The 18,087-nt window shown below is 29.1% G+C and overlaps 2 protein-coding genes across 2 annotated transcripts; one reads left to right on the top strand and one right to left on the bottom strand.

Annotated features, from left to right (window-relative positions):
- The first annotated feature begins 2,634 nt into the window (after positions 1 to 2,634).
- LOC108565013 lies at positions 2,635 to 12,480 on the top strand. The gene is made up of 4 exons (XM_017924238.1): positions 2,635 to 2,821; positions 10,224 to 10,381; positions 10,790 to 11,045; positions 11,298 to 12,480. Exons 2-4 carry the CDS (start codon positions 10,234 to 10,236, stop codon positions 11,464 to 11,466), a joined length of 573 nt encoding a protein of 190 aa, XP_017779727.1. The 5' UTR covers positions 2,635 to 2,821; positions 10,224 to 10,233; the 3' UTR covers positions 11,467 to 12,480.
- A 3,049-nt stretch (positions 12,481 to 15,529) lies between these two features.
- LOC108565014 (uricase) lies at positions 15,530 to 17,335 on the bottom strand. The gene is made up of 4 exons (XM_017924239.1): positions 17,169 to 17,335; positions 16,329 to 16,807; positions 15,788 to 16,098; positions 15,530 to 15,732 (listed from the first exon to the last, which is right to left on the bottom strand). Exons 1-4 carry the CDS (start codon positions 17,204 to 17,206, stop codon positions 15,556 to 15,558), a joined length of 1,005 nt encoding a protein of 334 aa, XP_017779728.1. The 5' UTR covers positions 17,207 to 17,335; the 3' UTR covers positions 15,530 to 15,555.
- Positions 17,336 to 18,087: the final 752 nt, after the last annotated feature.

The raw sequence follows: 18,087 nt of genomic DNA on the forward strand, positions 1-18,087 counted from the left end.
CGTTCCAAAATTTCCGTATTGTTACTCGTATAGTGAAACAGTTTTCCCCATAAAAACCAATGTAAAATACAAGAATACGTTCCATGCCGGAAAAAAAAGTACAACTTCTTCTCGATTTCTAACGATTTTGCTTTTTATATCTATGGTTATTTTTATTGTTTGGCTTTTTATTCAAAGATATGTAAGTGTTATTAAAATTTGCACAAAAAACATAACAAGTCTGACACATAACAAAAACACAAGTTTGGAAATATGTTTGATAACAAACAACACTAAGATTCAACTAGAATTACTATATTTGCAAAGTATAGTCCGCTATAAACAAAGATGACAAAGAAAATCGAAAATTGTTAATACAGTGGTTTTTACTCGTATAGAGAAACATACGACTTCTCTTCTTCTCGTCACTGTTAAGCTAGTCATTTTTCTTACAATTAATTTTGCTCGTTAAGCGAAATACTCGTTATTCGAGGTTCCACTGTATATAGATTTCATTAAAACTTATATCCGCACGAAAGTATAAAAAGTAAACTAAATTTTAATTGAATAAAATGATATTAATTCTAAAAATTTCTACACAAAATTATTTCGGTTTAAAAACAAGGCGATAACAATGTGAGGTATTGCTAGAACAATAATTTATTAACAGTACATATTCAATTGTAGAAAATTCTAAGAAATTAAATATTTAAAAAGAAAATGTATCTGCAAAGAAAATGCTTTCAGCGTCTAACCTTAAGCAGAACTTGGATGAAAAATCGATGGTAACCAGTGTCAACAAGTGCAACGTAAAACAGATGCCTACAAGAAAACAAGAGCAATTTCAATATGTACCCAGAACAAAAAAACTATTTGATAGATAAGATGCATTTTAGAAATAACATTTTTAAAAATAATATTTTTATTTGTTGTAAAAATAAAACCTATAAATTAATTTATGAATGATGAAATTATTGGACAAGTGAATTTTGTTTTAATTAACGCAAAACAAACAACAGTCGCACCGAAAAAAGAATATCATGATTAATTTGTGTAATTAACACGTCACACATAATACATTTTGCAGAGGCTGCTACAGTACTAAAATGCGACGCCGTATTTATAATTACGTAGAAAACAAAAACGTGTAAAACAATTCCGCAAATCTATATATATTTTATAAATATATATACATATATAAATACGCGATCCGTTTAATTACTAAATTCTGTGCAACGTCTAAAAATAAATTGAAACTTATTTAAAATTAAATTATTTCCTGTGATAAACATCATTCAAATACTGGTTATAATTGGATGGTTTTTCATCGTATTGAAAAGCTTATTGAAATCGTCAAAATATAAAATAACGCAATTAGAATAAATTCAATGCGAAGGATGAAATAAGACGGTCAAAGACCTTCTTCGGTTCTTTGCATTGCGGATAAAGAAGATTATTATCGATTTTCGAAAGCTGTATAGAAATGTTGATTAAATTATTTCCGTCGTAGTTTTGCGATCCTATTATTACATTCCACAATGCTGCATGTGATATGGTCATTTTGCATCTGTGCAACTAACTTCCATTAAACGAGCACTATTGTTTGAGCAATAGCGAAAATGGCGTCTATAAACGTGACCATTTAAGTAAAATATAGCCTCATCAATGATGAAAATCGATACAAAAGCTTTTCGCAAAATGCATTCATAATCTAAATAACATTAGTACGCTTGATTTGGTATTATCCATGTATACTTAATGTATATGAATATTTATTTTACAATTTATCATATTACAATTTTATTTACGTGTATAACTAAAGTATGTGTTTATTTTTTATGTAATTCAAATTATAATGATGAGAAATCTAATTAATATATTAGTATTTACTAAAAACTGTTTTTCAATATGCTCTCATTCTTAAACTATTAAATTTACATTAATGACTACAGTCTTTGCGGGTAATCGATTCCGTCAATATACGGCACTATTTAAAACTAGATTTATCGAGTACTTTAAAATCGTATTATCACAAAACTTGACTGTATCAAAGAAAAAAAACGTTATTTTTTGTAAATATTTTTTGAAACCGGACTAATCGAAGATATTTTAATTTATAAAGGGAAAAACAATGATTTATATAAAATTAAAATTGTGTACTAATTTATTAGAATTTATATTTTTTTTTAATAGAAGATATAAATAAATCAAAACTGTAGAAATACGAACTTCGTAACTGATGATTGAAAGTGTATTAGAGATTTAATTGTAAGTTTGTGTTAAAAAAAATTGTAACGTAGAAAGCAAAATGAATCGATTCATTATTGATGACAGAAGAAACTAACTCCTGTTCATTAAAGTACTTTGATAATAAACCTGACTGATAAATCATCGCGGTGAAACGTAGTAAGTTTGTTAGGAATAAATATCTCCGGCATCAGTAGATTTTTTTTGTATATTGAAGCATCGATGTGTTGGTGTATGTTTCCTCTCTGTATGGTGGGTGAGTGTGTGTTTGTATGAGAGGAAGAGAGTGAGAAAGATATGATGGAATATGGCAATGACACCCACACCGAAGCTATCCTCTCTATCCGATATGCGCGCACAGGGCTCTATTTTGCGCCCTCCAAGTATAAAAGCTTGGGATGGTGAACGCGTGCGATCACATACCATCGCGAAATCGACACAAATCAACAAGCATACCAATAATACACTGTGCACAATTCCACTCATATCAGGCATAGCTGTCATACGTTTGAGACGTTAACTGTTCGAAACTATCGCTGCAGAGAAGATCTCCAATTTCCAGTTGCTGTTTTGTGCTTCCAGTTGCAGAAGAAACGTAAGTCGACTATTACCATACCAAATATTAAACATATTCATCTACAAGCATTCATATAGATTAATAATTTATTTAACCATCTTTAATATAAATTAATTTTTAATATAAAAGAAAATCAATATAGTAATTAGACCATAAATAAACAAATATTCATACAATTTAACGATTTTTTGCAAAATTAATTGCAAAAGTATAAAATTCTCAATAATATGTGTAAAAATATAAAATTTATCAAATTTTTTACAATAATTATTTTCTTTTTGGTGTATTTTTATTCAAAATGTACCTTTTTGTATTAATTTATACAAAATCTAATTAATTTATCTAAAATTCTAATTACTCTTTATAGTAGTAGTATTTATATGTAAAAGGATTATTTCGTATATTTTTATACAAAATATATCTAGTTAAGATGTATTTCTATATTAATTATAACAAAAAAAACATAGTTCTAATTAATTTATGAAACAAATTTAATATCGAACATCGCCTGAAGCATTGAAACATTTTGCACGAAAAGAAATTTTGCATTAATATACGCAAATGTATATAAAAATTGTAATTTCAAATTGTTTGATTAAAGCCAATCGATACTCCAACATCCTGTTTTCTTAAAAAAAAACAATGGTTAAGTCTTTAATATCGATATTATAACAATATGATTACTTCATTACAAAATTAACTGTTGATTTAAATACTAAAATTTTATTTCATTTATGACTAAAAATCTATAATTTTAATTTATAGACTCATTTTTAACAAAAAAACATATAATTGACATACTTCAATGTATTTTAAAATTGTTTGATAAAAAAAAGTCAATCAATTTTTCAATATCCTGTTTGGACGTCAACAATGTATGCGTAATATCGAGATTATATTTTTTTTTTAAAGCAATATCTTGTGTAGTGCGGCTTTGATCAGTCTCTCACTATAGTGAAATTTTAATAAAACCAAATAAATAAATTCTAAAAAAAAAATTCACAAAATTACACAAAATTATATTTGTTTAAACACGATTATCCGCAGTATTTCAAACAAAATAATGTTAAAGAACAAAATGTTACTTTTATACAAGAAATTAGTAGTATAAATTAGTATTGATTTATGACTTTTTCAACGAAAACACAAATAATAAATTTCAAATAGCTATAAATTTAAAAAAAAAAACATTTAAATGTATGCATATACCCGATAATATGCATAAGATTGCTATCCTGATTTATATTTGACGGAACAAGAAGGACGAAGCAATTTTCCAAGGAAATTAGTTACTGTACACCAATATTGTATATTACTTAAACTGCCTTTTGCATATTCCATTCATAATTTTCTTTATAATGAATTCTGATGAATTTGTTTTAATTAAAAAACATAGTGTAGAAAAAAAATGGTTGATAGACCGAAAATTATACTTCGTTTGCAGCAGATCAATTTGATTTTAATTTTCTTATTATGTTATTTTATTGAGTATGTAGTAGGGTGATTTGTTGCAATAAATGTTGTTATTATTATTAAAATATATAGTAATACCTGTTTTTGTGCGGTAGATGCCGCATAAAATAAATCGGACAAAAAAAAATAGAAATTTTCATAAATTCTTACATATCACAAATAATTTTGTATAATAATATATTAGAAAATACGTCAAAGATTTACGAAATACACTATAAAGTGCATTCAAACAAAATAATTAAATTATACATGGAAACATATAATTTCCATTGCAAATATGCACTGCTACTCATGTTAATCGAAAACGCGCATCTTCTTGTGATGAATTGGTTCAATCGACTAACAGAACAACTGTACTGATAGAAAACATTACAATGGTGCCAATGCCATTGGAATTGGTTGGATTTCATACACAGCATAAAAAAAATCGCATAAAAAAGAACCGTACAAAAACAGTTTGTACTGTACATTATTTAAATTATTTTACATTACAATTGCATTTATTAAATTTATAATTTTTTATTAAAAAATCATTAATGCTTATCATAGATTTATAAATTGTTTGGATTTATAAATGGAACTGATTAATCTAATTAGATTTAAAATTTAAAAAAATGACATTTTTTTTTGTATCTTTCTAGATTATACATGTTTGTGCGTAAATAAGAAAATCTTTAGAAAGAAGACACCGAAGTAAAGTGCATTTTATAATAAAAATCTTAAATACGTGTATTAATTAAGGTTGCGTAAGAAAAATGGATGAAAATGCGTCTTACACTCAAATAACAATTTATTATTAAAATAATAATAAGATTGGTCGAAAAGTGCTTTTTGTTTAATTTTAACTTTTGTATTATTATTAAAATAAACTTAATAATTATTAATTTAAGATCAGAATAAGTTTATTATTTAATTATTGGCTGCAAACCGTGCTGATGATACTAATACTCTGTTTTTGAAGAGATTATAAATGACAGTTTAAGTAGTTAAGTGATTTAATTGTAATTTAATTTCCCTTATCAGTTCCAAGCATTTATTTGGCCAAAATTAAATGTTAAGAATAAATTTCTAATTAAATGATAATCCTCGGGATTAAAACGATCAAAACTTTCCGTTTAATCTCGAAACAAAATATAAGAAAGTCGTAATACTTTTCTTCATTATTAAGAAATTTATGTAGAAAATCGCATTCAATTATATTGTATTGAATTTCTCGCTTATTTTTTTTTCTAAATATTAATACAATGTAATTTAAATAGAATGAATATATTTATTTAAGCCTTTTTTATTAATATAAAATTCATGTAATATAATTTAATTTCAAGCCGTTACAGGTAATATTTTCTATAGACATAATAATATATAAAGAGATTGTTAGCTGATTTAATAAAGATCTGAAGAGTAGTCTATAATATTGAAGTACTTTTCTTTAGATCAAAGAAGATAATAATCTCGGTAAGTATTTGCCGAACTCTTAACATTTTCTTTTCCATTTTATCACGATGGAACATAACAATACCATTATTATAATTAAACTACAAAGATATCGATTAGTATTCAATAACAAAGCTATTCCATAATTCAACTACCATAGATCAATATTTCTCATCTTTGACGTTCATATTACCAGAACTGAAGCGTTGGAACCAACGCTTTACTGTTGCATTCAATACTGTATTGGGTTCATAAACAACACACATGTTTTTGGCCGCTTGCTCCTCTTTACCCCTTGATCCTAGTGATGCTAAAGAATGTATCGAATTTTCTCTTTTTTATCTCCATTTTGGAGCGCTCTAACACACAACTGGATTCACTAAGCACAAAACTGTCAAAGAACTTTTTTTAAAGCGTTATGTCGACTTTAAGTCGCAGTATAGAATGACAAGATTCAACGTATACATCGTGTGATATGGCTCACTAAAGCTTTCTAACGAAAAACGCTCAGAACTTTTTACTTCACCTAATATATATGAAAGTTTTTAAAGATTTATAATTAATATTAATTAGCTAAAAAAACAATAATGGGATTGTTTATATGAAAATCAATTAATTAATTTCATATTTGAATTTAATTAAATTAAACTCTTATAAATTTGATAATTTTTCTGCATTATTTTCGGAAGGTAGTTCAAATTTCTTTAATCGTAAACTTTGTAGGCGAGAAGCATTTGATAATATAATCGAATGGCGTAAGGCACGCAATATTAATAGAATTTTATTGGACATTTGAAGGAGAAAACTGTCATCCTATAAATATTTAGAGATAATGCGGTTAATCTCGAGACGAATTAAGAATTTAAATCGTTCATAATAAAATTGCCGAATGAAGAATTTTATTTTGTTGAAACCTCTTCTCCGAAACAAATCCAAAAAAATTATTTAATCTTTTTCATTATATCCATTTTACTATGGATTATCATCAATTCACAAAAATTATAAAATCATTTCTGGTATTAATTATTCTAAATATTAGGGTTGTTGAATAAACAATTCTTCAATTTAATCAAATGTTTAAGAATGTAAATTTAATAACAGTTATTCATTTCTCTAACTACGGGAATACCTCGCATAGTCAGGGTTTAATCGGACTGTTTTAAACCAGACTAATTAAGGAAATAGAGACTTGACTGTATACAGATAGAAACGATAATTTACGTATACAAAAATATTGTGTTATAACTTTTTACAATTTATATTTTTGAATTAAAAATAATTTCTTTTTACACAATTTTTTCATTAATCAAATATTTAAAGTTATTAAACTACTGCTAGAATATTTAAGTTGATACAATTAATTAAATTTTCATATAAAACATAATGAGAAACCTAATTTTCATTTTTAACGAAGCAGCAGCAAAAACCCATTTTGTTTAGTCAAAATATAGAAACGTAATATGCTTTTCGCTCTGCTTTAGCTATTTTGAGTGTCATTTTCCATAATGGATCCTTGGAAAGCTGAACACCACGAAGATAAAATATAATTACTAAAAGCGTGTCCTGTTTATGTTTACTTGCATCGTTCTAGTAGAGTGCACCGGATTTACCAATAACTCATTCCATTTCGAACAACGTAAAAAAATATATATATGAATGTAATCTCTTTACATCTAAAATAACGCAAAGCCCGTGGAATCATAAATAAACCGCTCGACTTGTCAAGTAATAAACTTCGTAATCTAAGTTACGAAATTCGCGTTAAGTAATGATACACTTTTTTACTTTATTGTGTACGCCATAAATTATATTTCCAATTATAAAAGGAGATCCAAAGTTTTTTTTTCTGCTTTCTTTCAAACAACTAAAAAGTCGATATTTGTTATTTGACACTCGTCAATGATGAATTTAAGGATAGAGAAAAAGAAAATATCTTCTTTGAAAAAAAGAAACGACATTTATTGGAAAAGTTCATTTATTGGTATCGAATATCAAGTGCCAATGATTTATTTTTTAGTTGATTGAAAATTATACAGTTTTAATTTAATTTCACTCTATTTTAGTTTCCATGTAGGTCGCATTTCCTATTGATTCTACTAAAACGCACCAAATTTCCGTGCTTTAATTGGACGGTTCCAAAAACCTGTTAATATCAATATTCTCGGTGCATTGCGTAGGTTTAATTGGAAACCTTCGAAAATTGCGCATCGACACTCTTCAATTAATGTGGAACATCAAAAAATTCAATCTCATCAGCATATTTTATAGCACAGTACAACTGCTAATAAACCAACTGATAGCCTAAATTTATCAATTTATACGATATACAGAGGGTGTAGAAAGCAACAGGTCTTCACTCGATTGCCTAGCCATTCTATTTCGAGTCTGGCTTCCACAAATCCCACACAAATCGGATGAAAACAACCTGATTATTTTGGCGCACCTTTTTTTTGCCATGCACAAAACTGAATTTCATCAGAAACAACAAATTAATTACTGAACCGCGCCTTTTTAGTGAACGCCCTTTGTGGTGGAAACGCTCACACATTATTCATAATAAACTCGTACGAAAATACCAAAATTTGCAATTCAGAAAGATAATACAATTTATTTATTGTTGGAACGTACAGTTTTCGCTACAGCTAATAATAATATTTATTTTAGTAATTACAGGTAATTGTTAAATATTGCTTTAATTTATTACAAAATTACACCCGGCGCATCCACATTGCCTTTAAATTAGCATTGAATCTTATTTTATATACAAAATAGTATTCCTAAATAACAAATATTAATTAAATTTATAAATACAAAAAAAATGCATCAGTTTTTCAAGGAAAAACATATTTCATTAAACTAATTTACTTAAACCACCGAACAGGAAAGTCCTAATGCAAATAAAAAAAGGGTTTCTAGGAAAAAAGGTCACAAAATTTATTACCATGAAAAAGCTAATAAAGATCTTAATTAAGTAATACAATATATAAGCTTCCTAGAGGAACTAGAAAAAATAAATTTGTGGTTCCGACAGAACAAAAAATATAATTTAACTGTCTTCTTAATTTACCACAAAGAAAGTATAAGATAGAAACACGATGAAATAAATTGTATTTATAAAGTTGACTAATTAAGTTTATGTTACTTACTTCATTCAATAAACTTTTAAGTAAGCTAATAAGAGATACAATGGAGCAATGTGTTATAAATATTAGAAATCGAAGGATCAATGAACGAAAATATATAAATAAACATTAATTAAAATTATTATACGTAATTCATACAATTAGTATCTGTTATTGACAAAATAAACCAAATAAAATAATATATTATAACTATGAGAAATTTAGAATAATTTTATATTTATTAAAATTATTTAATAATTTTAAATAAATTATTCTTATCTAGTAAAAATTAATTAAATTTGAGTTATTCAAATAAACGTAATTAAATTTAATTAAAATAAAATATATTGCTCAACAACTCGTAATGCTTGAGTGCATTCAAATAATCCCGCTTTTATTTAAATACGTTTATGTATTCATGATTTCTATTATTTGCATTTACTTTGAACATGCAAATAAAATAATTGACTTATTGTTTTATAAGCAAGGATACAAAAGGGAGTAAATATTATTCGTTGCAAAACGAACATTTTTTCATACCGTTCATTAATTAAAGCTAAAAATAACCTTTTTCCCTTTATGAATTTATTTTATAAAGTTTATTAAATTTATATATGCGCTAAAATATACTACGAACTATTCAAAATTTAATTATTTACTTTCATTGTAATCGAATCTCAATACGAAATTAAAGTTTGTTAAATTTTGGATTGAATATTAATCAGGATTACGAACGAACCTTTAAAAATATTTGTCAGCATTATATAAAAAAATAATTATTTTATAAAGCTAATTTAAAAAATGTAGGTAGTTATTAATATACACTGCGTCATAACAATTATTCAATATTTGGTTACTTTCTTTAAAGAATTACAAAATTGATTCATTATTATTTTTTAAATTCTTAAAATTGTAATTAAAATTTATTTATATTAAATTTGTAATTAAAATTTATTTGATTTTACGTACTAATATTTAAAACTTCAACTTACAGCATTTTTTCAAATTTATATTATTATTTCAAAAACTAAATTAATAAACCTTTAGTTTATTACAAATTATATAATTTATTTTAAAACTAAATGATTTCATTTAATGTATATTATTCTGAGGAGTAGCGTATTTAGTCCTTACTAAATTTGTATCTAAAGGACTTCGTCATGTTGAAACTGTTTACTCGATATTACCTAATACTGTTAGTGCGCATTAAAATTAGATGCTAATCCCAGCAATACAATCGAATAGTTTCATTTTAATTAAGTAATGAATAGTTTAAGTCGATAATCTTGGAAATAATGACTCAATTCATTGATTGAATTAAGAAAATTAATAATTTTCGATTAAAATTTTGATTTAATATTGCATAATTTAAATGTAATTTTATTTTTCAGGAAACAGAGCATGGTGGGCTGGGTGACAAAAGTAATAGCTTTGGCGACATTACAATATATCGCTCCATCGTATGGCTCTCCATTGCCACTGGACGTCGACTCTATTAATGGAAACTACTTAGATGCGGGCTCGTTTGCCCCTGCAGACGTCGTTTCAGGTAAATACATGCAAACTAGATTTTATATAAATAGATTTCTTGACAATAAGTTAACCTTAAACTAGTTAGTTAAGAGGCAGAGAAATAACGTTGAATAAACTTAATTCCACTGTAATGATCCATATAACCTTAATGGTACGATTCATGAGGCCACAATAAACAAGTAAATAACTTTTACGTCTTGCTGACTTTATTACAAATCATCCCCCGCGCGGTTACATACCGAGTAGCTCTGCGGGACATCTATTAAAGTAATTGAATTAGATTATGATTGATGTTATTTATTAATATGTTTTTATTAGAATCTAGAAATATTATTAATAGGACTAGATGCGAAAATCAATTATAATTAAAAACATAGATGTATGTTGAATGTTAATTATAATTATGTATATTAACTTGTTCCAGATCTGGGGGCAGTCGAAGGTCTGAACGAGGATGAGAAGCTGCAGCAAATTGGAAATTATCTGACCGAGTTGCTGCTGCTGCCTTGGAACGGGAAAGGATTGCCGATACTTTACGTGGAGGACGAGTCGGAGGACAGAAGTATTTATGACGGAATGGATTATTCTCAAGGTTTTGATCAAGAGATGGCCCATAGAGCGCCCTTAAAGAGATCCCGATTCTACCGCAAATATCCGTGGAAGAGGCAGAACGCCAGGGCGTGAGTAAATCCCTTTATCGTCGCACTCGCATGCACCGCCTGATCCTCAAATATTGTTCCAAATAAACGGGCGACAAAATTAACTCTTGAAATAGGCCATTGTTAATTTTAATTAAATGCCTGTCGCGTCAAAAACGAGCAACAGGTCCACGCATAATAACGTGCACACCCAAAGCAGTTAATTAGTTTGGTTTTTGTAATATATATTTTTTTTTCGAAATCTTATGATTAATATGATCGGCTTCTTTTCAGTTACGACGCCGAAAATCGTTACTTGTGTCAGCCCAGCAAGGACGATGTCTTTCGATTAATTATCGCTCTGCACGACACGCGCGTTGGCAGCAAAGGAAGAACCATCAACTTCTGCAACAGGAAGCGACCGGCCACCGTAATCTTCAGCAACATCCGGTTCCTCGGCTGAAACGAATTGCACGCATACACAGAAGAAGAAAAAACGACTGAACTCCCGAAAATATAGGAAATATTTATTTTTCTCGAATCTAAGACAGTATTAAAATGTTTATGCATATCGTAAATAATCAGTCCATAATTAAGCGAAATATAAATAATAATGATGATGATTCCTCACACGTAGAAAGCTTCGTTTCTTATTTCAAATCTAAATCCTTAAAGACTGTTTTCAATGTTTCTCTCGATGTACAAGTTTCCTTTAAATAACTTACTGTATATTATATAATAACTATGCGTATAAATGAGATAGTTACGAGTTTCCAGATTACAGAATAAATTTGTTATCACATGTTATCTCTTTGAATTCAATGTTCTCAACTGTAGCGGCATTCCTGAATTTTAACTCCAGCTTGTCTGTTCCATTATATGGCACGTCTGCACAAGAACGTTATTTAATCTTACTGAAAAAAATATATCCTTACTTATACTTACATATTGTACGTGGTGTAATAGCGTTGCACTCGAGAACTTCACTTTTATTCAAAATATAGTTGCAAAATGATTCACTGGTGTTTGACGATTTCAAATTCATTACTACTCCGCACACATCTAAAACTCCCACATCCTACATTTAGAAAGAAAAATCAAATCTAACGAAAATCAATTACCTTTCAAATCTTTCCTCAAAATCACGTTTACTTCATCCACAACTTCCACTTTCTTAAAACCACCTTCATTGGTAGCATTATCAAACAAAAGCAATCTTTGCGCCGGAGGAATTATATCTACAAGAAATTAAAAAGTTTACTACAAACTATTGATACTTCAATTATTATACCGCAGCCCTCAATTTGCTGACCGCTTAGGTGTAATTTTAATCCTGTCTGAGCTTGCGACGAAACTTTATTATAGAGAATCTCAATTGATCCCTCCACAAATTCCAAACTTACTAAAATTAAAATCAATTATAATCATTAATTAATATCCAATTATGTATTCACTCACAGGTTCTGCCAGCTAAGTTCCCGCAATATTTTTGATTATTTATAAGTAAAAATTCAGATTCGCATTGAAAATCAAATGATATTAAACTAAGATCCAATTGACAAATTTTCTAAAAGTAATTTTCATTTTAATCTATGTTACTTTTCCATTCAAAAATTATACCTCTGAACTTCTTTGTATAACAAATTTACACACGTCCTTCCCATAATCGTATATATCTATGGTAAAATACGGATCCATAATCTGCCTTGAACACGGTTTCTCAGTCGTCGTTGTCGGCGGTGGAAGAGTCCAGTGAGGATTTGGTTGATAACCGGAATTATAACAAGGTATTTGCTCGTAAATTCCTCGAAATCCTCTCCCGTTATTTTGGGAATCAGTAATAAATCGAATTTCTTCGTAGTGTTTACCGGACATATCAAATAAAGCTTAAAATCATTAAATTAAATAAATATTGTTTTATAGTAAGATAAATAACTTTAAAGAAACTTACTAAAAGTATTTGCTAAGCTTTGTCCGCAATATCTGTAGTTCCCGTTCAATTTTAGATAATCTTTTCTACAATCTATGCTATGTTCCAATTGGAAATCTAATATAATCAGTCGAATTTTACAATAACCTCTCTGTTTTAAAAATCTGAAATTTAATAAATTATTATTATTATTATAAAATGTATTGATCTTTTCGACCAAAAGGCTATCAAGTGAAGTATTTCCGCTCTAAGAATTGTAGTATTTAATTATTGGTAGTTTTGAATTTTTACCTGTAACAGATGTTGGAATTTTTCGGATAATAATATGGATATCCTGGACTTTGAAAATAACCTTTAACAAATGTAAATTCCTTGCATTGCGATCCACCTATACTGTGAGCTATTTCGTTGCATTTCGTCATTTTTGCCCAGAGAGGATCCGAATTTAAAAGATTCCAATTAGATATACCCCATTCAGAGCATTTCTCAATATCATAGCCGTTCGTACATTGCGGTTTCAAATCGAAAGTGTCCAAATAACTAGTTTCCTCGACGTCTCTCCGTCTGTTAAATTCGCTAGGATTAACGTCGTCGTCCAAATCATATGGAGCATCAAAGAAATACACGTGTTTAATCACTTTCGGTTTAAAGCCGAAATCAGCAATTTCGTATTTCTCGGAAACGTTAAGTGGGTTTAATCTTTTTTCAGAATTGAATATTTGGGTTTGTCTTGCGTAACGTTTAGGACACTCGTCTTGTATAATTTCAATGACAAATCCAGCAAATCCTTCCCGTCTTGGAATTGCTTCGCTTTTAAACCGAAATACTTTCGTGTTTCCAAAGGATCCGTCGAACGGTGAAACCAATTTCATGCCAGTATGACAGCCGCAAATCAATTTTCCATCAATCTGAAGATATCCTTGAGTGCAGGCAGCGTCCGGCACTCCCACCCAGAAAAATTTGAAATGCACTCGGATGCGACAAATTTTAGGATTCGCTCGGAATATTGTGAATTGGCAATTCGATGGATTTGTCATCGACGGAAAACCTGGACTTGCAATATAAAACCGTCTGGTGTTATATGTCGATGCGCAACAGGCCGGTTCTTTTGTGTTCGGATGAAATCCCGCTGATGGATACGGCGTGTAACTGTAAACTGAAACACCATTTGTTGTTGATTCTGTCGCAGGAATAATAGTATTTGCAATTGTCGTTGTTGTTGTGGGATTTATCGTTGTGATTTCAGTGCGACAGATCGATCTGGATACCAGAATTCGAAATCCTCTTGCGGAATTAACACCATTCGAAATAAAATTTAAAATCAATGTTCCCGTATCTGCGGTATAAGTCTTAATGCCACTCTTGATACCACAAATAGCATCTTTATCCTTAATTTCCAATCGGTCGCTCACGCAACCCAGCGAGTTTTCCAGGTTGAAATCCAAGAACTGAAGGGTGTAATTACTTTCACAGTAAGGACCTTTGAAGATGAAAAGGCAATTTAGATTATTAGGATAATTGCTGGGGTAGTTCGGGGTCTCGATTATAAATTGTAATTTAGAGTAGATTCCACCACATGTTTGCACTTCACCGCTCAATTTAGACGAACTCCTTTCGTTACTTGTACTATTCCGAACGTCATAGGATTCATTTAATTTGGACTCATTCTTTGCGCCATTCCGAATGTTATAGGACTTGGAGGATGTCACGAGGAAGACGAGAATAAACGCGTTCCGAAGCATCATTCTTTCGGTACTGCTCTTTCTGGAGGCGAGTTTGTCTTATTTAATGTTAGTCCGCATGTCATAAGTTTCACACTTAAAACAAAGGTATACCACTTCCTCAGGAAACAACTGTTTGGCGATGATTTCAGAGATAAGCAATTTGAAGAGAGCATAACCGTGACCCATAAACTCGAGACTCGAAATATGCATATGTGGGTTCCTTGCTTTTCTTTTCCACTTTTTTTTTCTTCTGTTCTCTGCGTAAGATAATTATCGGTTTCCGTGTGTTCGCAAAATTCCATGTACAAAAATATTTAACAAGACATCATTGCACAATCTGCATACATATACAACAATGATTTAACTCATGCAAATATTACGCAATCAACTAACATTTAACCTTAAGAAATGGTATAAATCATTCTTCAAACACTTAATTAAAAACTAATTAGGTAAGTAACGAATAATATTCACATTCTCCTAATATGAATTAATAAATTATAATCTTAGTTAACTAAATATTTTATTGAAGATATACATTTTACAATTTACTTGCCGCAATATTCCAAAATTATTGCAAGTTGAAACTCAGAAGTAGATAACGTTTCACATTACACCGGAAATTAAAAAGACGTCTTACAACGTCTATATCATACATACGATATATCTATTTCTACGACAAACATACAAATTCGCATAACTTACTTCAAAAAAAGTTATGAATTAATTACATTCATATTTTAATAATAATATCATAAAATATAAATTTCTTAAACAACATAATATACTTTTACTCTTTAATTTATTGATTACATACTAGTACTGTAATTAAAAAAAATATGAATATAAAAGTAAAAAATATATATGAAATCAGTATTAAAAAAAAATAAGTAGTAATTTATAATTTGGAAACAAAGTTTTTTCTATGAAGTTCCGCATATATAATTCCAGATGGCTTATCAACTGGTAAGTAGACTTCGTTATTATCATGACCATCGACAATTTCTTGAGGAAATTTACTCATATTAACCGGAAAATAATGCTTGTTTGGCATTTGCATCTCGATACGACTAATCTGTAAAAAAAAATACTGTCAAATTATTTAATTGATAAATTATCGAAAAGTTTACCTGAGGAACATTATCCAAAATCATTTTTTCAGCTAGATACAATGTGTTTTGTACAGAAGGCGAGAAAATTCCTTTTTCAGGATCACCAGCAAACTTATCCAAAACGCAATCTTTGATTGCGCACCAAACATCATCAAAATCAACACCGTTTGCAGTTGAGTAATCCCAAGTGGAGGATACTACTGTGCTAAAAATGCGGTCATTTGCATCCGGCAAGGTGCGATAACCATCTTCAATGAAATCTTTGAATGCCGATTGAGTTGTTTTCAAGATTCGTAAATTTTTCAGTCCTCCGCTAATTTGAGCGATTTCTAAAACAGCGAATTTGCATTAGTTTTAATGTAATCAATAATAGCTGCTAATGAATCAATAAATAATCTGAAGGATATTATATCACCGAAGTAACAAAGTCCATACTGTTATCTATCAATGCACGAGATGTGTAGTAAAAATAAAAAACGTAAGTCACGAGACTTTTTATCATGCTATTCACAAAGACGTTATTATAACCGGTTTAGTTTGCATTTAATCACATGCTTACCGTTTCGTTTATGAACGATTTGTGCTAATCTAATTGCACTCGGGGAGTAAACGAATGCGTGATTATGGGCTTGCCCTTCGGCCCTTAATCTTTCCCATGGATACTCTTCCAATTTTACTCCAACTTCGACGACGTGCTTATAAGTGTTCAAGAAATGCGAACACAGCAATAAACCAAATTCTTCTGGGCTTTTAATGCCGTGCTTCTTTGCCAATACATACACTGTATTCTTTTGGGAATCCGTTGCTATGATCTGCCTATTATCGCCCTCCAAATAATCGTTTTGGGTGCTCAAACGAAGGTACACATCTATTTCGTATTCTCTGATCTTATGAAGTGAACCCTGTCTATGGACGTGAAGAAGTTTAACGTGATTTTTTCCATATCCATAATTCCCAAATGCGTATTTCTCTCTCTCGTCCATATTTTCAATATCTTTGATTTTTTTATAATTTAAATTACTAGTAGCATCGTTCACTCTAAAATCAATTTCAAATTTTATTATAAACAACCCAACAACTTTATTACAAATGTAAATACATATTTATTGAAGGTATAAAAAGTCTTGTAAAATGTCACAACATAATTAATAAATTAATAATTACTTTCATATTTTAATAAAAATATCGCTTATATCTAGGATTCACTGATTTATGATTCGCATAAAGTCTGACAATGAGAAGAGAAGTCCCGGATTGCGTGCCTGCTACATCATTTTTAAAACTTGTGTACACATATTATGTGTATTTTTTAATATGTTTCACTATACGAGTAAAAATCCGGAAATTTTTGAACGGATTAAACTGGTTAAGCAAGATTATATTTATTAAATTAAATTACCTTGTAGGATTTGACCATTTACTCGAAGACATTGCCATGATATTAACTTTGACAAAGTCGGAACAAGACTAAATCTATAGAATACATAAGTCTCTGATCATATACCAATGCCACTCTTATCACTTATTTGTTTTCTTAAACTCAATTAATATTATCATAGATAATCATTCCAGCATTTAAAAGACCTAAAATCTTCAAGGTTTGTTTGTAAATGTAATTAATGTTCATTGAAAAGGACACGTTCAATGTACAAATATTTCATAATATGTGGGAAATCACATTAATTTTCAAACAAAGAAGAATCTAGATTGAACTTGAAAGATTATTTTAAAATGTTTAAATTAATGCAATTAAAAATAAAAGAAGCGAAACAAAAATTTGTATTGATAAAACATTCAAGAATCAAAATAAATGATTAAATTGTCGTCATTGTTAATATGCAACGAAAGCAATTTTAAAATAGTCATATAAGTTGTCTATTTTGTATAATGAATTGTATATGCAACCAAATATACAGTTATGAAATAATTTATAGACGTTATATTTGGAATAAGACAATCATGCTATGGTCATCGGTATCATAAAATCTGATACTAAATGTGACAGATTCAAATTTGACCAACAAAAACAATCATTGTGCAGAAATAGATCCCTAAACATACGAACAAAAATTATAATTATTGATTAATATTGATCCTAATTATGTAAACAACGAATTTATCACTTGAGAGACCACAGGCACAATTCAATTTTGAGATCTATGCATTCTGAAATTTTAATTACAATAATTATATTTCTATATTTATTATTAAACAAAAACATATCAAAGCGCATATTCGAAACTACAGGTATCCCCCGACTTACGAACTAGTTCCGTTCCAAAGTGTTCGTAAGTCGAAGGAATTTTAAAAATTTCAAA

The sequence above is a fragment of the Nicrophorus vespilloides genome, unplaced genomic scaffold, assembly GCF_001412225.1.
Source record: "Nicrophorus vespilloides isolate i.1.1-1 unplaced genomic scaffold, Nicve_v1.0, whole genome shotgun sequence".
In the NCBI taxonomy this organism is placed as follows: Eukaryota; Metazoa; Arthropoda; class Insecta; order Coleoptera; family Silphidae; genus Nicrophorus; species Nicrophorus vespilloides.